Raw genomic sequence first — 22035 nt, 5'->3', positions numbered from 1 at the left:
ACCGATTTCCTCAGTCTTCCCCATGTTTTGTTTTGTTCTCTGTCTCCCCCTTTTGGACTGTGAGCCCACTGTTGGGTAGGGACTGTCTCTATATGTTGCCAACTTGTACTTCCCAAGCGCTTAGTACAGTGCTCTGCACACAGTAAGCGCTCAATAAATACAATTGATGATGATGATGATTGGCCTTGCCCTATCCGTCAGCCTTCATCAGCTGAAATGACCAGGTCTTGCCCCTTTCAGCCTGTTCCAGGTGGACACTGCCCCACACCCCAGCTAACCAATCTGGTTGCCATGTTCTATCCCATCTCCTGCTCACCAACCCAGCTGTCCTGAGTGCAGTCAATGGGGAGACATGGGGGGCAAGGGCTGAGTCAAGCCCAGAGACTCCCCCACTCATGGCCACACACTGGATCCCAGTTTCCCATGGAAAAAAATTATGGTACTTGTTAAGCGCTTCCTATGCGCCAAGCACTGTTCTAAGCGCTGGGGTAGGTACAACTTAAGCAGGTTGGACGCAGTCCCTGTCCCACATTGGGCTCACACTCAATCCCCATTTTACAGATGAGATAAATAAGGCTCAGAGAAGTGAAGTGACTTGTCCAAGGTCACACAGCAGATGTGGTGGACCCAAGATTAGAACCCAGGTCCTGCTGACTCCCACACGTCCTATATCTACTAAGCTCTGTCGGGGTCAACCCTGCTTGTCCCTCGCCCCCAACAGCCTCTCACGGGTACAAAACAAGTGGTTCAACTTTATTCCAAATAGTAGAAAATGGCCCCAGGTGGCGAGAAGAGCGGCGAGAGGTGGGGCATGGGGCATGGGGGCGGATGCAGGAACAGCAGCATCGTTCACAGTGTCACGGCATGGGTAGACCCCCTTGGCACAGCCTACAGCTCATCTCTCTTCTTCCCCAGCTTTTCGTGGTCCCGCTCTCGTAGGGAGCGAATAAAAGCAGCAAAGTCGGACTCCTGGGAGACGTGGCGGGGGGCAGAAGGAGACACACAGTGATGAGGAGAGGCAGGCAGAGACATAGATGAACAGAGATTCAGATGGGAAATCAGAGAAAGAGGTGGGGGACAAATGGAGAGACAGACATAGACAGATAAAAGACAGGAAGATGGAGATGGGCAGAGGGAGATGGAGAGAGGCAGGGACGATGAGGTAGGGAGAGGGAAGAATGGGTGGTCAGCTGGGGACCAGGATTTCATCCGCGAACCCACCTTCCCAGTCACCTGAGGCTCTCACACTGCACTCACATCAGGGCTGACCAGGCAGTGAGCTGGAGGAACTGGGCACAGCTCCAGGAGACAGACACCCCTCGATGTCCAACACACACAAGCCCCCCACCTCTGGCCTGAGCTGCCAGCTTGCTAGGGGGTGGCCAGCTCACGCCGTATCCCTCAAACTCACCTCCTACCCCGGTCCGGAATACTCCCGCCTGCCCCTGCCCCCCACCACTTACCACCCGCTCTCCATTGTACTTCTCAGCAAACTTCCCATAGTTGTAGTAGTTGAAGGTGGGGTAGCCATCCACCCCCTCCTGCTTGCACAGATCCTGGTTCTGCTCTTTGGCACAGTCGACCGCAGCATAGGCGATCTGGGATGGGGCAGGCACTGAGATCAGGGATCACTAGAGGCCCCACTCCCTGCCCTGGGTCCAGAGTGGGAGGGGACCCTAAGGGGCTGCCACGTCACCCACCCCGGGGTCTTTGTCCCCACCACCCACTCCCTCCTGCCGCCAGCCCAGTCACACCGCCACTGTTGTGGTGGGGGGCTGCCCTGGGCCGGGGGGCAGACAGAGAGCCGTCGCCTGGGGACGAGAGGGCAAGACCGGCCCAGGGTGGCACTGAGGACGGGACTCTGGTCCCTGCATCGGATAGTTCAGTGGCGAACGTGTGGCCCCTAGAGGGGGGTGGGGTGGGGAGCCAGGGAGTCAGGCTACCTTCCGATCATCCTTGAAGAGGTCAGCAGCAGCGGTGAAGTGAGGGATGGCGCTCTTGCAGTGAGGGCACCCTACCGGGAAGGAGGAAACAAGGGGACGCTGAGGATGCTCTCGGTCCAGCTGGGTGGGGAAGACCAAGCAACGCCCCATGTCTCTGTGCCCACCCAGTGCCGGCGGACCATGGGGGGCCACCCCAGAATGGCCCCCATCTACCCAGGCCCAACTCCCCTAACAGGGGGGCAGGCAGCTGGACCCTCTGGACTGTAAAATCTTTGTGGACAGCGAACGTAACTACCAACTCTGTTATATTATCCTTTCCCAAGCTCTCAGTACAGTGCTCTGCACACAGTAAGTGCTCAGTAAATCTAATCCCAGATCTGCCACTTGTCTGCTGTGTAACCTTCGGCAAGTCACTTAGCCTCTCTGGGCCTCAGTTGCCTCATCTATAAAATGGGGATTAAAACTGTAAGCTCATGTGGGACATGGCCTGTGTCCAACTTGATTGGCTTGAATCTACCCCAGTGCTTCTTACAGTGCCTGGAACACGATAAGCACTTAAGGAATACCACTCAAAATTAATATTATAAGTATAACGAATAGGGAAGCGGCATGGCCTAATGGATAGAGCACGGGGCTGTAAATCAGAAGGACCTGGGTTCTAATCCCGGCTCTGCCACTTGTCTGCTGTGACCATGGATAAGTCCCTTCACTTTTCTGTGCCTCGGTTACCTCATCTGTAAAACGGGGATTAAAACTGAGCTCCGTGTGGCACATGGACTGTATCCATCCTGGTTAATTTGTACCTACCCCAGCGGTTAATACAGTGCCTGGCACAAAGTAAGCGCTTAATAATAATAATAATTCTGGTATTTGTTAAGCACTTACGATGTGCCAGGCACTGTGCTAAGCGCTGGAGTGGATAAAAGCAAATTGGGTTGGACACAATCCCCGTCCCACCTGGGGCTCACAGTCTCAACTGCCATTTTACAGATGAGGTAACCGAGGCCCAGAGAAGTGAAGCGACTTGTCCAAGACAAGTTGCAGAGCCTGGATTAGAAACCATGATCTTTTGACTCCCAGGCCTGGGATCTACCCACTATGCCATGCTGCTTCCATTAAAAAAAAAAGGCAGGGAGGGAGAGTGGGAATCGATTAAGGTGCCCCTGGTCATCCCGTCCCTCCCCTGTCTCCAACCCGGCACGCACAGGGCGCGTAGAACATGACCAGCGCGTGCTTCCGCTTCTTCAGCGACTCGCGGAAGTCCGTGCCCGCCAGGTGGACGACGCTGCCTGGGTTCTCCTCCCAGGTGGGCTCCGGTGGTGGCGGGGCCTCGGGGCTGTGGAGGAGGACCACCACAATGGCCAATGTCAGGGGTTGCCTGTGCATGCACAACAACACCCACCCCCCCACCACAGCCACCCCACCCCCATGTCCCAGACAAGGCCCCGGCCACCTTCGCAGACAGGCCACTGGCAAAGTACTGTTCTGGGGCCCCAGGTAGTACCCCCAACCCTGGGTTCCTAGGCAACGGACGCCCCCTTGCCCCGGGCCCCTAACCCAAATCGGTCCATGGGCCCCTGGCGAGGAGACGGGCAGCGGCAGTTGGGCTGACCCTCGGCAGGCGGTAAATGAGCCCCCTCAGCCTCGAGAGGGTCGGCAACGGCCACCGGCCAATCGGAGCCGGGCTCAGGACCCAGGTTGGGCCAATAGGGAGCACTGGGCTGGGGCAGTTGAAGCGGCGGCACAGAGACCGGGGTGGTGGTGGACAAATCGGGCTCCGGCCAATCAGAACCAGGATCAGGCTGGACCAATGTGGGGCTCTGGGCTGGGGCAGTTGAAGGGGTGACCCAGAGGCAGGGGGAAATCGGACTGGACCAATAGGGAAAGCTGGTCTGGAGCAGGTGAAGAGGTGGCAGAGATAGAGGGAAATAAAGCTCTGGCCAATCAGGGTCAGGATCAGGCTGGACCAAGAGGGCTGCTGATCTGGGGCAGATAAAGAAGTGGCCCAGTGATGGGGGTATCCACCAGACTTAGGCCAATCAGAGCCAGGATCCGGCTGGATCAATAGGGGGTGCTGGGCAGGGGCAGGTAAAGAAGCGGCCCAGAGACGGGGGTATCCATCAGGCTCCGACCAATCAGAGCCGGGATCAGGCAATGCCCGCTCCAGGCCACAGAGCCACAGCCGTCCCAGGGGCGGTGACGGTTATCTGTCTCCCCCTTTCTAGACTGTGAGCCCGTTGTTGAGTAGGGATTGTCTCTGTTGCTGAATTGTACTCTCCAAGCACTGAGTACAGTGCTCTGCACACAGTAAGTGTTCAATAAATATGATTGAATGAATGAATGAATGGCCAGGGAGGCCCAATGACTCGCAGGCCCCCCGCAGCGTACTTGCGCAGCCAGTCCATGATCTTCTTCTTGGTGCGCAGGTGTGGCAGCGTGAACCGCTCCTCGCCGTTCTCAAAGTACTTCACCGTGGGGAAGCCGGACACATGGAAACGCTCGGAAACAGCCTTGTTGACGGTGGCATCGACAGCCGCCAGGACACCTGGGCTCTGGACAGGGGGACACTGGCTCCAGTCCTGCCCCAACCCACACTAGACCCCTGGCCAGGGGACACTGGTTCTGGTCCCGCTCACTGCCCTCACAAGACCCCTGAACCATGGATGGGGGTCACGGGCTCCAGTCCCGCCCCCCGCACCCACACAAGATCCCTGGGCTCTGGACAGAGGACACCAGCTCCAGTCCCACCCCCATCACACAAAACCCCTGGACCCTGGATGGGGAACGCCGGTTCTGAACCTGTCCACTAATAATAATAACAACGATTATGGTATTTGTTAAGTGCTTACTATGTGCCAAACAATGTTCTAAGCACTGGGGTAGATACAAGGCAAACAGGTTGGACACAGTCCCTGTCCCACATTGAGCTCATAGTCTCAATCCCCATTTCACAGATGAGGAAACTGAAGCACAGAGAAGTGACTTGCCCAAGGTCACACAGCTGACAGGTGCGGAGCTGGGATTAGAACCCATGACATTTGACTCCCAAGCCCTCGCTCTTGCCACTAGGTCATGCTGCTTCTCTACCCACACCCACCACCCAAACAAGACCCCTGGAAAGGGGACACCAACTCCAGTCCCCCCTATCCCCCCACCCACACAAGACCTTTGGCCAGGGGACATAGGCTCCAGCCCTGCCCCCTGCCCACATAAGCCCCCTGAGCCCTGGATGGACGACATAGGCTCCAGCCCCACAGTGCCCCAAAGGGGTCAGCGCCTCGGGGCCTGGAGTCCCAGCCTGGTGCTGGCCCTGCACAGGCAAGACGCTGAGGCCCATAGTAGGACAATAGAGGCACAGGGCCCACAGGAGGGCGGGCAGGTGGGGAGGGCCCAGCTCACCTCCCCCTGGGCATGGAGCTCTTCTGCTGCTTTCTCAAACTCTGGCTTCATCTTCTTGCAGTGCCCGCACCCTGCAGAAGAGAAAGCCCAGGCTGGATTCCCAGGGTGGCCCCGAAGCTGGCCCCTGGTGCCCCTCCTCCCAGTCCCCGCCACTCCCTGGCCAGCGAGTTCTAGCTCGCCAAACCAATGGAGGCTTTGAGAGACCGCGGTTAGACATGCGCCCGGGGGCCAGCTCCCCCACCCCTTGGCTAGGGACAGCAGGCCCAGGGGCAGGGGGAAGGCTCTATTGACCCTTGGGATCCATAGCAGCTGGAGGGGGAGGGGCCCCTGGTCTCCACCTTGGCTCCCAAGGTTCCTCCTTGAGAGAGGACAAACACGAGAGACTGGAAAGAGACAGACGGGGAAGACTGAGCTGGAGACGACCAGAGACAGAGAGGGCAGTGGAGGGTGGTGGAACTGGCTCACTTGCAGGGGAAGCTGGAGCCCAGGCAATGTGAAGGGCAAGACTCTGCCAGCTCCCTCCAAGGGCCACTGACTGGTGTACCAATCCACCCCAGTGAGGGGAACTCTACTCCCTCTGCTCACCCAGATGCCTCCAACTGCCGCTTTGGAGCTGGGGGACCCCAACCCACCATTCAGAGTCCCCTGCCAGCCTTGCTTCTGGTTACTGGCAAAGAGTTGCCAAGCTGCCATAATAATAATAATAATTGTGATATTTGTTAAGCAGGTACTATGTGCCAGGGCCTGGGGTGGGTATAAGCAAATTGGGTTGGACAAAGTCCTTGTCCCACGTCGGGCTCACAGTCTCAAGCCCCATTAAGTTGGTCAGAGAGTTCCATGACTGCCCTCCTGGACATAAACTCTAAAGCCCTCAATCATCTTGCCCCTTCCTACCCTACCACTCTGATTTCCTAATAACAACTGTGGTATTTATTAAGCGTGTACTGTGTACTAAGCACTGGGGTGGACACAGTTCCTGTCTCACGTGGGGCTCGCAGTCTCAATCTCCGTTTTACAGATGAGGGAACTGAGGCACAGAGAAGTGAAGTGACTTGCCCAAGGTCCTTCAGCAGGCAAGTGGCAGAGCTGGGAATAGAACCCATGACCTTCTTAATCCCAGGCCTGTACTCTTTCCACTACACCATGCTGCTTCCTACTACAGAGAAGCAGCATGGCTCGGTGGAAAGAGCTCGGGCTTTGGAGTCAGAGGTCATGGGTTCAAATTCTGGCTCCGCCAATTGTCAGCTGTGTGACTTTGGGCAAGTCACTTAACTTCTCTGTGCCTCAGTTCCCTCATCTGGAAAATGGGGATTAAGACTGTGAGCCCCACGTAGGACGACCTGATTACCTTGTATCCCCCAAGCACTTAGAACAGTGCTTTGCACATAGTAAGCACTTAATAAATGTCGTTATTATTATTATTATTACAACCCAGCCCGCTCATGCCTTCCTCTAATACCAATCTACTCACCGCACCTCCATCTCATCTACCCTGCCACTGACCCCTTATCCATGCGATGCCTCTACTCTGGAATGCCCTCCCTCTTCATAGCCTAACAGACTACCACTCTCCTCTCTTCAAAGCCTTCCTAAAATCCCATCTCCTCCATGAGGCCTCCCCCAACTAAGCCCTTACCTCCTCTTCTCCCACTCCTTTCTGCATCTTTTTTTTAATGCTTAACAAATACCATTAAAAAAAAAGATGCAGAAAGGAGTTGATAAATTAGACACAATCCATGCCCCACATGGGGCTCACAGTCTTCATCCCTATTTCCCAGATGAGATCACTGAGATCCAGAGAAGTGAAGTGACTTGCCCAAAGTCACACAGCAGATAAGTGACAGAGCTGGGAATAGAACTCAGGTCCTTCTGACTCCCAAGCCTGTGCTCTAGCCACAAGGCAACACTGCTTCTCCCACGTGTGCACTGCTTCTGCTTCGAACTTGCACTTGGATATTTACACCCTTTATTCACCCCACCCTCAGTCCCACAGCACTTATAATAATAATAATTATTATTATAGCATTTAAGTGCTTACTATGTGCCAGGCACTGTACTAAGCCCTGGGGTGGATACAAGCAAATTGGATTGGACACAGTCCCTGTACCATGTGGGGCTCACAGTCTCAATCCCCATTTTACAGATGAGGAAACTGAGGCCCAGAGAAGTGTGTACGTATCTGTAATTTATTTAAACATCTGTTTCCCCCATGCACTGTAAGCTCCTTGTGGACAGGGAATAGGTCTACCAACTCTGTTGAAGTATACTCTCCCAAGCGCTTAGTACAGTGCTCTGCACACAGTAAGCACTCAATAAATACGATCAATTGAGGACACTGGAGCTCTAAACTCCTGAGCTGCTTCCACCTCCCAGACCCCTGATCGGCCCCACAGATAAGTTAGTGGGATAGAGCTGCGTCTGTTATATTGTTGTGCTGTCCTCTCTCAGTCGCTTAGTACAGTACCCTGCACATTGTAAGCGCTCAATAAGTACAAATGTTTGATTGAGGCTCCTCTCCAGGTCTCTGGGCCCAGGCTTCTGCCTGCCTGCCCAGATAGTTTGGGGAAAAGACTCCTTGGAGGCAGCGGGTGGGACGTGATGATCTCTTTGAGCTGAAGGGGCAGACCCCACGTCTAATTGCCACGTGCACATTCTCTCCCAGCACTTATTGCTCTGCACACAGTAAGTTCTTAATTAATTCTGTTACTACTCCTGGGGGGCAATTGCTGGCCTGCAATCAATGGCAGGGAGAAGGGGTGTGGATAATGCAAACAGAAGAGGGGGTTTGATTTCACGTCAGTCTTCCCCTGTACACTAAGCTCCTCATAGGCAGGGATCACGCCTACCAACTCTGCTGTACTGTACTCTCCCAAGCGCTTAGTCCACTGCTCTGCACATGGTAAGTGCTCAGTAAATACCACTGATGTTGACAATGATGATTGCCTGGGTTGGGGGGAGCCAGAGACGGAGAGAGTGTGGGGTCCATGGCATTGACATTCACATTAATTCAATCGTATTTATTGAACTCTTACGGTCTCCCCCTCTAGACTGTGAGCTCATTATGGGCAGGGAATAATAATAATAATAATGATAATGGCATTTGTTAAGCGCTTACTATGAGCACAGAACTGTTCTAAGCGCTGGACTGTTCTAATAATGGTATTTGTTAAGCCCTTACTATGTGCCAGGCACTGTACTAAGCGCTGGAATGGATAGAAGCAAATCAGGTTGGACACAGTCCCTTTGTCCCACGTGGGGCTCACAGTCTCAATCCCCATTTTACAGATGAGGTAACAAGCACAGAGAAGTTAAGTGTCTTGCCCAAGGTCTCACAGCAGAAAAATGGCAGGGCCGGGTTTAGAACTCATGACCTTCTGACTCCCAGGCCCGTGTTCTATCCACCAGGCTATACTGCTTCTCTAATATGTCTGCTAATTCTGTTGTACTGTAGTCAGTCAGTCAATTGTATTTATTGAGTGCTTACTGTGTGCAGGTCACTGTACTAGTGCTTGGGAGAGTATAACAAAGTAACAGACACATTCCCTGTACTCTCCCAAGCACTTACTGCAGTGTTCTGCACTTAGAAAATACTCAATAAATACCATTGTTTGATAGAGAATGAGAGCTTAAAGCTGGGGAGAAGAAAAATCAGGAACGGACTGACCAGAGTGCCCGTTCAAGTGCAAATAACTGAGAGGTGACCACCCCCACATGGAGAGAAAACAAGCATGAGAGAGAGGGTGTGAAGCCCATGGGCTCCCAGGCTGGCCAAGACCAGGCCCGAGCCAATAATAATAATAATGATCGTATTTGTTAAGCGCTTATTATATGCCAATCACTGTTCTAAGTGCTGGGGAGATAATCAGGTTGTCCCACATGGGCTCACGGTCTTAATCCTCATTTTACAGATGAGGTAACTGAGGCCCAGAGAAGTGAATTGCCCAAAGTCACACAGCTGACAAGTGGCGGAGCTGGGATTAGAACCCATGACCTCTGACTCCCAAGCCCGTGCTCTTTCCACTGAGCCATGCTGCTTCTCTACAATAATGATGGTATTTGTTAAGCACTTACTACGTGCCAGGCACTGTTCTAAGTGCTGGGCTAGATACAAGATAATCGGGTTGGACACAGTCCCTGTTCCACACAGGGCTCACAGTCACAATCCCCATTTTACAGATGAGGGAACTGAGGCCTAGAGAAGTGACTTACTAAAGGTCACACAGCAAACAAGTAGCACCTGTCTACTTGTTTTGTTGTCTGTCTCCACCTTCTAGACCGTGAGCTCGTTGTTGGGTAGGGACCGTCTCCATATGTTGCTGATTTATACTTCCCAAGCGCTTAGTACAGTGCTCTGCACACAGTAAACGCTCAATAAATACGACTGAATGTATATTACCTGTATATATGTATATATGTTTGTACATATTTATTACTCTATTTATTTATTTATTTATTTATTGTACTTGTACATATCTATCCTATTTATTTTATTTTGTTAGTATGTTTGGTTTTGTTCTCTGTCTCCCCCTTTTAGACTGTGAGCCCACTGTTGGGTAGGGACTGTCTCTATTATGTTGCCAATTTGTACTTCCCAAGCGCTTAGTACAGTGCTCTGCACATAGTACGCGCTCAATAAATACGATTGATGATGATGATGATGACGATGAAGTAGCAGAGCCAGGATTAAAACCTATGACCTTCTGACTCCCAGGGCTGTGTTCTATCCACTAGGCCATGCTGCTTCCAACGAGCCCCAGTGCCACAGCTCCCAAGAAGCAGCATGGCTTAGTGGCAAGAGCAAGGCTTCGGGGGCAGATAACATGGGTTCTAATCTCGGTTCCGCCACTTGGCAGCTATGTGATTTGGGCAAGTCACTTCACATTTTTGGGCCTCAGTTCCCTCATCTGTAACATGGGGATTAAGACCACGAGCCCCACGTGGAACAACCTAATTACCCTGCATCTACCCCAGTGTTTAGAATACTGCTTGGCACATAGTAAGTGTTGAACAAATACCATCATTATCTAACTTGCTGGGTCGAGGCAGACAGCTCACTGGGACACAGGCACAGAGCGAGCACTGCTGAGCGAGCACCCAGCATCAATTCGTGCCTTCTCTTTAGCTTAAGAATGAGGCCGGCTTGAACCATCCACAGAGGCCCTGTGGGCAGGAGAGGGGAATTCCCGAGGTAGCTTGACCCATTCCTGAACACGTCCTAGCGACATGCCATCCAGGCCTGGACGCACCAGTCCTGCCCAGAGCCCCGGAGCTGTCCTCAACAGGAAGGCAGCCCCTTGCTGCCAGGGACTCCAGCCAAGATGCTTGTGCAGGCTGTGAGTGGGTGCTGGGGTCTCAGCTGGGCATGGGGGCCCAGCCACCCAGACACAGCAGCCTGGGCCAACCCAGGGGGCTGCTGGGAGGATGTGTCTGGCTGCCCAGGATGGGAGGCTGGCTGGGGGGCTAATGGGCTGGCAGGAAAAGCCCACCTAGGGCCCAGGGCGCCTGCCCTGGAGGGGGAATGGTGCAGGCAAGGCAGGGGAGTGACCATCCACGAGCTGATTCATTCATTCAATCTTATTTACTGAATGCATGCTGTGTGCAGAGCACTGTACTAAGCGCTTGGGAGAGTATAATAGCACAATAAACTTACATTTTCCCTGCCCACAATGAGCTCACAATCTAGAGGGGGATACAGACCTTAATATACATAAATAAGGAAATGAATTACAGCTATAATTTATTTACTGAGCTCAGACAGTGGCTGGGAAGACTAAACCAGCCCAGGGGTGCTGGGCCATCAAGTGAACAGTAAAGACCAGAGGGTGGGAGGGGTGAGGGTGTGTGTGTGGCTCTCTCACACACACACACACACACACACACACACACACACACACATGCCCCGCCCCCACTCCCCACAAGGGTGGGCACCATCGGGAGGGTGGCACCACAGCCCAGGTAGACTGAGCCCCCTCCTTCATCTCCCCCTCCCCCTCTCCCCCGCCCTACCTCCTTCCTCTCCCCACAGCACCTGTATATATATTCGTACAGATTTATTTCTCTATTAATTTTACTTGTACATATTTACTATTCTATTTACTTCATTTTGTTAATATTTTTTTGTGTTGTCTGTCTCCCCCTTCTAGACTGTGGGCCCACTGTTGGGTAGGGACCGTTTCTATATGTTGCCAACTTGTACTTCCCAAGCGCTTGGTACAGTGCTCTGCACATTGTAAGCGTTCAATAAACACGACTGAATGAATGAATGGAATCCCACAGACATGGGGACAGGCCAGACACTTGTCACCTGCCTATACTTCACGCTGCTGCCCGGATCATATTTGCGCAGAAACGCTCTGGGCATATTACTCCCCTCCTCAAAAATCTCCAGTGGTTACCAATCAACCTACGCATCAGGCAAAAACTCCTCACTCTCGGCTTCAAGGCTCTCCATCACCTCGCCCCCTCCTACCTCACCTCCCTTCTTTCCTTCTACAGCCCAGCCCGCACCCTCCGCTCCTCGGCTGCTAAGCTCCTCACTGTGCCTCGTTCTCACCTGTTCCGCCGTTAACCCCCGGCCCACATCATCCCCCTGGCCTGGAATGCCCTCCCCTCCGCACATCTGCCAAGCTCTCTTCCTCCCTTCAAAGCCCTACTGAGAGCTCATCTCCTCCAGGAGGCCTTCCCAGACTGAGCTCCCTCCTTCCTCTCCCCCTCCTCCCCCACCCCATCCCCCCCGCCTTACCTCCTTCCCCTCCCCACAGCACCTATATATATGCATATATGTATATATGTTTGTACATATTTAGTACTCTATTTTACCTGTACATATTTATTCTATTTATTTTGCTAATATGTTTTGTTGTCTGTCTCACCCTTTTAGACTGTGAACCTGCTGTTGGGTAGGGACCGTATCTATATGTTGCCAACCTGTACTTCCCAAGCGCTTAGTACAGTACTCTGCACACAGTAAGCGCTCAATAAATATGATTGAATGAAATGAAAAATACTCTTATACTGTACTCTCCCAAGCACTTGGTACAGGGCTTTGCACACAGTAAGCGCTCAATAAATATGATTGAATGAATGAACCTGCCACCCTTGGGATCGACGCCCCCAACTCCGGTCCAAATATCCAGCTAAAGAGGCTTGAAGACCCTAACTGGCATGGGGAAGGCGGGCAGCAAGTGGTGACTAGGATATCAGGAGCTGGAAGCCAGCAGCAGTGGCCACGGGGGAGGTTTTAGAGAAGCAGTGTGGCCTGGTGGATAGAATACAGGCCTGGGATTGTTCTGACAATTTTGACACCTGTCTACATGTTTTGTTTTGTTATCGGTCTCCCCCTTCTGGACTGTGAGCCTGTTGATGGGTAGGGACCGTCTTTATATGTTGCCAACTTGTACTTTCCAAGTTCTTAGTACAGTGCTCGGCACACAGTAAGCGCTCAATAAATATGATTGAATGAATGAATGAATGGGAATCAGATGAGTAAATGGTAGCCTTGCATGTCTAACTAGCCAAGCAAAAGAGGTCACCAAAAGGAAAAGACTGACCTTCTCCAGAGGGAAGACTGACCGGAGAGAAAAGAATGGGAAAGACTACAAAGAGCAGGCCAGGTGCAAACAGGAAACGAGGTGGGCAAAGACAATTTGAAGAGTCAGAGGACCTAAGTTCTAATCCCAGTTCTGCCAATTGCCTGCTTTGTGACCCTGGGCAAGTCACTTAACTTCTCTGTGCCTCAGTTTCCTCAAGTATAAAATGGGGATTACATACCTATTTTCCCTCCTACTTAGACTGAATGGGGATTGAGACTGGAAGCCCTACATGGGACAGTGACTGTGTCCAACTCAATTTACCTTGTATCTACCCCAGTGCTTAGAACAGTGCCTGGCACACAGTAAGCACTTAACAAATACCAAGTTATTAATATTATTATTTACAGTGCCTGGCACATAGTAAGTACTTAACAAATGCCACAATTACTATTATTATTATTAGGTTTTCCTTCTCCTCTCCAGGACCAGCGCCACAACTGGTCCGGGGGTGTGTGTGGTGGGCTGGGACAGGGACTGTGTCCAGCCTAATTAACTAGTATCTACCCCAGCGCTTAGAACAGTGTTTGGCAAAAATTAAGCCCTTTACAAATGCCCCCCGCCAAAAAAAGAGGACCTGGCCAAGCATCCAAAGATACCTCATGTCAGTCAGAAGCCGGCTAGGGAGGCAGTGAGGCCAGGCAATTGTGGGGTGGAAAGAAGATGATGGAGTGAATTCTCTAGCTGGGTTTTCACTAAGGAAGACATCTGGAAAGTCAGTATTGTTCAGAGCAGAAAACTCAGAGAAACCAAGTCAAATGGTGTGGAGGACCAAGATGGTTCAGACCAAACTGGTAGAAGAAAACAGGGAGGCAGTGAGGCCTAGCAGAAAGTGTCCAGGAACGGGGAGTTGGGAGAATCAGGTCTACCATAGGGCAGCTGTGTGACCTCAGGCAAGTTGCCTAACCTCTCGGGGCCTTAGTATCCTTTTTGCTACAATGGGGTGAAGATCCCTGGTGCTCCCTCTTTCTTGAACTGTGAAGCCCCAGAGGACACAGGGCCTGATGATCCTGAATGGACCTCAGGGCTTGCCCACTAAAAAGGCCGAGTAAATGCCAGAAATGAATGGTTTTTCATCCTGCTGTGGGTGGCTTTCACTCGAGAAACAGATTTTCTTCCTCACCCAGCCAGAAACCACATTGTGGAGGAACTGGGGAGGAGGTCAGGGAGTCAGGAGGTAAGAGGGGGATCGGGCTTTGGGAGGGAGGGCACAGGGGCGACTGGGGAGACCAGGGAGGGGAAAGAAGGGATCTGGGAAGAGAGGGGGTGGGGGATCAAGGGGAGGGGACTCACAAGGTGCGTGGAACATGACGAGGACAGATGGGTGGTCCCTCAGGAACTGGTCGAAATCCTGGTCGGTCAGGTGGTGGACGGCACTGTCTTCTTCTGCCCACGGGGTCTCAGGGACTGGGGGTTGGGGCGGCTGGGGGCTGGGGGATACAAGGGGCAGGGCTTGGGGAGGGGAGGCTTGACCTGGAGCTGGTCGGGAGCGGATGGCCCTTGAGACTGGGACAGAGGAATGGGTCAGCACTGGGGAGATGGGAACAGGCGAAGGCAGGAGGGAGGGAGATGAGAGAAGAAGGGGCCCGGGGAGAGAGGGGACGGGGGAAGAGGGGGATGGAAAGTAGGGTGGGAGGAGAGGGGGGCGGGGGAGACAGGGATGGGGGCAGATGGGGACAGGGACACTGGGAACAGAATCCTGGGCCTGGAGGCACAGACCCCCTGAATCCTTCTGCCTTGCTGCTGGTTGGCCCCAGGGCCCTAGTCTGGGAAACAGGCCTGAGGAGTGGGGAGGGGCTACACCCCCCAGCGCCCCCTGCAAGCCAAGGAGCCCCCAGACTTCAGCACCAACACTCACTTGCGCATCCAGTCCACGATGTCCTTGGCTGTGGCTCCGAAGTTCTCGAAATGAAGCAGGAACCGCCCTTTCCTGCAAGCAATGCCACAAAGTCAGGGCCAGGGCCAAGGGGAGCAGAGGACAGAGGGGGCCAGAGAGGGCCAGAGGGGGCTGGAAGGGGACAGAGGGGGAGAAAGAGGGAGGGGGGAGGGTGGAAGAGGGGGAAGGAAAAGTGCAGAGGGCTTGCTTCTGGCTTAAAGGCACTCAATAAGCTCTTCCTCACCTTCAACTTTTTACTCTCCAATGGCTTCCTCCTCACTGCTTTCAAACATGCTCATGTCTCCCCATCCTAAAAAAACCCTCCATTGAGCCCATGGCTCCCTCCAGATATCACCCCATCTCCCTCCTACCATTCCTTGCTTGTGTCCACCCCAGTGCTTAGTACAGTGCCTGGCACATAGTAAGTACTTAACAAATACCATAATTATTATTATTTCTCTCCGAACTTGAGTGAATCATTCACACCCACTGCCTTCACTTCCTCTCTTCCAAATTCTCTCCTCGAGCCCCTCCAATCTGGCTTCCAGCCTTTTCATTCCACCGAAACTGCCCTAACATCACCAATGATCCCCTTTTGGCCAAATCCAACAGGCTCTACTCCGCCTAAATCCTTCTCAACTTCTCACCTGCCTTTGACCCTGTGGACCACCCCTTCTCCTGGAAACACTATCCAACCCTGGCTTCACCGACACTGTCCTCTTGTGGTTCTCCTCCTATTCCTCTGGCTGCTCCTTCTCAGTCTCTTTCACGAGCTCCTCCTCTACCTACCACCCCCTAACTGTGGGAGTCCCTCAAGGCTTGGTTTTGGGTCCCCTTCTATTCTCCATCGACATCCACTCACTTGGAGAACTCATTCGCTCCCAAGGCCTCAACTCCCATCTCCAAGCTGATGATTTCCAAATCTCCATCTCCAGCCCCAATCTCTCTCCTCCTCTGAAGTCTCACATATCCTCCTGCCTTCAGGTCATCTCTACTTGGATGTCTTGCCGACACCTCAATCTCAACATCTCAACATGTCTAAAACTGAACCCCACGTCAACCCTTTGACATCTCTATCAATCAATGGTATTTATGGGGCACTTGCACCATGTAGAGCACTGTACTAAGTGCTCTAGACTGTGAGCCCACTGTTGGGTAGGGACCGTCTCTATATGTGGCCAACTTGTACTTCCCAAGCGCTTAGTACAGTGCTCTGCACACAGTAAGTGCTCAATAAATATGATTGATTGATTGATACTAAGTACTTGGAAGAGTACAACAGAGTTGGAAGACACTTTCCCTGCCCACGATGAGCTCAAAGTCTACAGGAGATAGACATTAATATAAATAAATTAGGGATATGTATTAAGTGCTGTGGGGTTGAGGGTTGGGTGAATATAAAGTGCTTATCTCTATGCCTATCTCACAAGCCCGTAACCTTGGCACTGGCCTCAACTCATCTCTCTCATTCCACCCACGTATTCGATCTGACACCAAATCTAAGTTCTTCCTTCACATCATCACTAAAGTCCACCCTTCACTCTCCATCCAAACTGCTTCCATGTTAATCCAAGCACTTACCCTATTCCACCTTGATTATTGTATCCGCCTCCTTGCTGACCTCCCTGTCTCCTGTTTCTCCCTGCTCCAGTCCAGAACATTTTTCTAAAAAAAATTCAGTCCACGTCTTCCCACTCCTCGAGAACTTCAAACGGCTGCTGATAAACCTCTGCATCAAACAAAAACTTCTCACCATCGGCTTTAAAGCCATCAGCTCGCCCCCTCCTACTTCACCTTCCTGATTTCCTACTACTGCCCAGGCTGCATCCTCTGCTCCTCTAATGCCAGCAATTTGTGCCCCGATCTCGTCTATCTGGCTGCCGACCCATTTCCCATATGCTCCCTCTGACCTGTAACTCCCTCCCCGTTCATATATACCAGATCACTGCTCTCCCCACCTTCAACACCTTATTATGGTCACATCTCTACCAAGAGGCCTTCTCCGACAACACTCTTTACCCAACACCCTCTCCCTTCTTGTTGCCTTTGCACTTGAATCTGCACACTTTGAGCACTTGTTCATCTCACCTCCAGTTCCACAGCACTTAGCAGTAATTTAGTTGTATTAATATCTGTCTCCTCTCTATAGACTGTAAGTTCCATGTGGGTAGGTAACACGTCTTCCAACTCTTGTATTTGATTCTCCTAAGCACTGACTATAGCCCTCTCCAAACAGTAAGCAAATTTTGTTGACTGACTAATTGATGTCTGTCTCCCCTTATGGACTGTAAGCTCCTTTTTTTAAAAATTATATTTGTTAAATGCCTGCTATGTGCCAGGCACTGTTTTAAGCGCAGGGGTAGATACAAGCTAATCATGTTGGACACAGTCCCTGTCCTACAGAGGGCTCAAAATCTTAATGCCCATTTTACAGATGAGGTAACAGAGAAGTGAAGTGACTTGGCCAAGGTCATACAGCAGGCAAGTAGCAGAACCGTGATCAGAATCCAGGTCCTCTGGCTCCATCCACTAGGTCACACTGCTCCTTGTGGACAGAGAACGTATCCAGTGCTTAGAACAGTGCTGTGTGCATAGTAAGCGCTTAACAAAAACCAAAATTAGTATTATTATTACCACCCCAAGAGCTAGTACAGTGTTCTGCACATGATAAGTGCTCAATAAATGCCGCCGTTGAATTGATAGATACTTACTGGGATCCCTCTAGACTGTAAACTCATGGGCAAGGAATGAGGCTACCAACTCTACTGCATTGTCTTCTCCCAAGAGCTTAGTGCAGTGCTTTGCATACAGTAAGGGCTCAATAAATGGCACTGATTTACTGATTTGAGGGAGGAGGGCGGAAAGGTGGGGAGGGAGGGAAAGGAGGGGAGGAAGGGTGGTGAGGGTGGGGGCAGCACTGACTCGAAATAGCAGACGGTGGGGTAACCACGCACGTTGAACTCCTCCTTGAGCTGCTCAAACTCGGGCGAGTGGATGTTCATCCCAGCCAGCATCTACAGGGTCCCAGGGTGTCAGGGGGCTGGGGATGACTGGGGACAACTGGGGACGCAGGGGGTGGGGGGCAGCATGGAGACAAGTCCCCCTCCCTTCCCCACTCCAGGCAGATTCAGCACGGTGGATGGGTGGTCAGCTCACACAGACTCAGACAGCTGATGCACAGTGGTCAGGGGTCAGGGGTTGGGGCAGTCGGTGGCCCCATGATACTCACGTAGCCACCCCGGAGTTCTGTTGCAGCCTGCTGGAAGGCCGGCATCATCCTCTTGCACACACCACACCCTGATCAGCGACATGGCAGAGACATACATGTGAGACCATGACCATGTGCCCCCTTCCCCCCCACCCCGCCCCGAGCACATGGGACCGGTAGACATATACATGTAAGGCCATGACCCCTCCCTCTCTCTCCGAGCGCCCAGGCCCCAAACCCTAGGAACTGTGGTTCCCACCTGGAGAAAGAGGCAGGCACACGCACGCGCGCACACACACAATACAGACACACATACGGATGTGTATGTAGACACTCACAGCGGCTGGTCAGGATGTATGTGTTGGGGGAAGAGCTGTGATCAGTGGGATGGGGTGAGGGGTCCCCCAGGAGAGATAAAGGGATTTGGCAGCCTGACCAGAGACAGAGTGAGCAGATATGTGTCTGCTGTTCCCCTCTCAGACTGGCAGCCCCTTGAGGGTAGGGACCTTGTCTCCTCCTCCCTCTGCCCTTCCCCAGTTCCCTGCACTGTGTGATGTGTTGGAGGCGGGGGGTGGGGGGGGAGGTGAATGTGTCCTGTCTTCCCATCAGACTGTCAGCCCCTTGAGGGCATGGACCGTGTCTCCTCCTCCCTCTGTCCTCCCCTAGAGCCCAGCACAGAGTGAGTATGTCTGTTTGTGACCAGTCTCCCCATCAGACTGGCAGCCCTTCAAGGGCCTGTGCCTCCTCCTCCCTTTGTCCTCCCCCAGCGCACAGTACAGACTTTGTGTGTGTGTTTGCTTGTCCTGCATCCCCATTTTTCTAGACTGTAAGCCCAGTGTGGGCAGGGATTGTCTCTCTTTATTGCTGAATTGTACTTTCCAAGCTCTTAGTACAGTGCTCTGCACAAAGTAAGCGCTCAATACAATTGAATTCAACCGAATTAGACTGATAGCCTCCCAAGGGCAGGGATGGTATCTCCTCCTTGTCCCTCCCCCAGTACCAAGCACAGTATACGTATGTCAGTGTGTGTGTCTCCTGTCTCCCCATCTAACTGGCAGCTCCTCAAAGGCAGAGATTGTATCTCCTCCTCCTCCTTTCTCCCATTCAACCCACACAGTCTCTCACACCTACACACACACTTGGTTTCCAAAAGAATCTGGAGTGTCCGCCACCCCCATGGAGGGGCCACTACAAGCCATGGCTTGGTGCCCCAGGGTCTTGGGACAGTGAGCGCAGCCTGGAGCCAGGTGTCCAGCTGGGAGGGGGCAGGGCAATCAATCAATCAATCAATCGTATTTATTGAGCGCTTACTGTGTGCAGAGCACTGTACTAAGCGCTTGGGAAGTACAAGCTGGCAACATATAGAGACAGTCCCTACCCAACCGTGGGCTCACAGTCTAAAAGACCCAGGGCCAGGGAGGGGGACGGTGAAGTGATGTCCCGCACACAACAGCCGCACGCCGGGGCCCGGGGGACCTCCGGGGCGGGAGAGATGCTGCTTAGTGGAAAGAACCTAGGCTTGGGAGTCAGAGGTCATGGGTTCTAATCCTGGTTCCGCCACTTATCAGCTGTGTGACTTTGGGCAAGTCACTTTACTTCTCTGGGCCTCAGTGGCCTCATCTGTAAAATGGGGATTAAGACTGTGAGCCCCACGTGGGACAACCTGATTACCTTGTATCTACCCCAGCGCTTAGAACAGTGCTAGGCACATAGCACTTAACAAATACCATTATTATTATTATTATGCTGGAGACACCAGGATCACTGGCTCACTCACATGGAGCGTAGAACATCACCAGGACGGGCCGCGCTTCCTTCTTCAGGAGACGTCTGAGCTCCTGGACAAATCGGAGACACTGGGGCATCAGTGGAGAGGGGCCCAGGCCATGTCTAAACACTTTCACCCGCATGCACACACGTGCTTGCACGTATACATGCACACAGGGTCTGGCTATCACATGGTGTCGCAGCCCTGCAAGCCTCCACATTGGCCCACAAGTGTGCATTGTCGTTGAGGGGTTAAGGAGCAGATGGTTCGGAAATGGCTGGAATCGGACCCAACTTCCACCACTCCAGGGGAAAGTCAGGAGGGTCGTGGAAAGCAACAGGGCTCGATCAGAGCGGCCCACACCACCTGACATGGGTCCCCGGGGTTCCTTGTGACCCAAGATAAGCCACTTGCAAATGCTTAAAGATCGCTGAGCAGCAACATAATGATAGGCGAGGACAGAAACAGAATCAAGGCCATGCATTCTCAGGGACACTGTTGGTGTGGTGGCAGAGCGGCGTCAGGCCCCCAGGCCAACGACAGCCTCCAAAACCGCAGAGCTGCCGATCCTTCTCTACGGCTGCAAGAGCCGGACCCGAAACGGATGCCACATCCAGATGCTCGGCCACTTCCACCGGCGTCACTGACGGGCCGGGCTCAGTATCAGATGTCAAGGTGAGATCACAGGCGGCCGAATGCTGGGGTGTCATCAGTCTCCCAGCGTTGAAGCTGTGCTTGCCTCCACATGGCTATGCTGGATGGCGTGGGAGGAGAACAAGCGACAGTGGGAGACCCCAACAGCTGCCGGGTGGGGAGCCGAGACTGGGAAACCAGAAGCCGGGAGAGCAGAGGAAGTGTTTTAAGGATGCAGTAAAACAAAGCGTCAGACAGGGCTGCTGTCCCAGCCGGAAACAGGGAGACAATGGCCTAGGACGGACCAGCATGGAACACTGCCATCAAGAAGGAAGCAGCTCTTTTTGAGCAAAAGTTTCACAGGGAACAAGAGAAAGAGGCAAAAGAGAAAACAGCACCAGGCACTGCAAACATTAGGCATAAAGGTACAAGGGACAGTTGGTGTTAGCACAGCACGGCCGGGACTATGGGACTCGAGTTAGCCTATTTGTCCCTGCACGTGCTCAGAGGAGAATTTCACCATTAGGGTTGCCCACGTCTTCTCATCCGAAGTAATAGAGTGAACTGAGTCAATTTTGAACAGTTGCAAACTGCTCTGGGGCAATGCTAATGAATCTCTGATAACATGTTGCTATGTGATCCTGGGATCCTGCTGGGAAGAAGCGTCACCAAGTGCTCTCCCCCAGAGCCAGGGTCCAATCTAGCCGATTCATGGCTGCCCTTTGGTGACCTCGGGACTTGCATTGTCCAAGGCGTTCTACCCAGAACATACCCCACAGTGTAATGTCCCGGCTAGGGGGCCTGAACCAAACTTAGAGAAGCAGCGTGACCTGAAGGACAGAGCACAGGCCTGGGAGTCAGAAGGACCTGGGCCCTAATCCCTGCTCCACTACTTGTCTGCTGTGACCTTAGGCAAGTCACTTTGCTTCTGTGTCGTTCCCTCATCTGTCAAATGGGGAATAAGACTGTGAAACCTGTGTGGGACATGGACTGTGTCCAACCTGATTTGCTTGTATCCGCCTCAGCACTTAGCGCTTGGAACTGGCACATAGTAAACGCTTAACAAATACCATTATTATGTTTATTATTATCCTTGACTCCTCTCCTTATTTCCACCCCCATAATCAGTCAGTCACCAAATCCCATTGGTCCTACTTCCCATCTCCAGAGTCTGCCCTTTCCTTTCCATCTAAACAGCCACTACACTGGTACAGGCACTTATTGTTCTGTGCAAACCTCCCCACTCATCAAAAATCTCCACTTGTTGCCCATCCATCTCCGTATCATGCAGAACCGTGACCCCACCCCAGTTTTAAGCCCCTTAACCAGCTCTCTCCCACTTCATCCCAGCTCGCACTCTTTAATCCTCTCAAGCCTCCCTAATCCTTGTGCCTTGATCTCATCTCTCTTGCCACTGGCCTCTAGTTCACATCCTCCCTCCTACCTGGAGATCCCTCCCCCTTCGCATCTGGCAGATCACTGTTCTCCCCAACTTCAAAGCCCTCCCCAGAGTTCACCTCCTCCAGGAGGCCTTTCTTGCTTCATCTCCCATCTCCCCACTTTGCATACCCTCAACTACCACTTCAGCATGTCCACATCATCTAAGCTCTTGGGGACTT

At 52.6% G+C, this 22035-nt stretch overlaps 1 protein-coding gene across 1 annotated transcript in view; it reads right to left on the bottom strand.

Annotated features, from left to right (window-relative positions):
* Positions 1 to 732: 732 nt before the first annotated feature.
* PDIA5 (protein disulfide isomerase family A member 5) overlaps positions 733 to 22035 on the bottom strand; it is a 33627-nt gene continuing 12324 nt past the window's right edge. Inside the window, exons 7-17 of the mRNA XM_038750641.1 lie at positions 19793 to 19853; positions 18037 to 18104; positions 17730 to 17821; positions 14790 to 14861; positions 14225 to 14361; positions 5343 to 5413; positions 4332 to 4495; positions 3149 to 3279; positions 1944 to 2014; positions 1464 to 1598; positions 733 to 969 (exon numbers count right to left, since the gene is read on the bottom strand). Coding sequence (XP_038606569.1) covers positions 889 to 969; positions 1464 to 1598; positions 1944 to 2014; positions 3149 to 3279; positions 4332 to 4495; positions 5343 to 5413; positions 14225 to 14361; positions 14790 to 14861; positions 17730 to 17821; positions 18037 to 18104; positions 19793 to 19853 — 1083 coding nt within the window. The 3' untranslated portion in view covers positions 733 to 888. The remainder of the gene's footprint in view (positions 970 to 1463; positions 1599 to 1943; positions 2015 to 3148; positions 3280 to 4331; positions 4496 to 5342; positions 5414 to 14224; positions 14362 to 14789; positions 14862 to 17729; positions 17822 to 18036; positions 18105 to 19792; positions 19854 to 22035) is intronic.

Source organism: Tachyglossus aculeatus, chromosome 1 (assembly GCF_015852505.1).
Source record: "Tachyglossus aculeatus isolate mTacAcu1 chromosome 1, mTacAcu1.pri, whole genome shotgun sequence".
Lineage (NCBI taxonomy): Eukaryota > Metazoa > Chordata > Mammalia > Monotremata > Tachyglossidae > Tachyglossus > Tachyglossus aculeatus.
The sequence above is the reverse complement of the archived record's forward strand: the minus strand, read 5'-3'. Positions and strand labels throughout refer to the sequence as shown.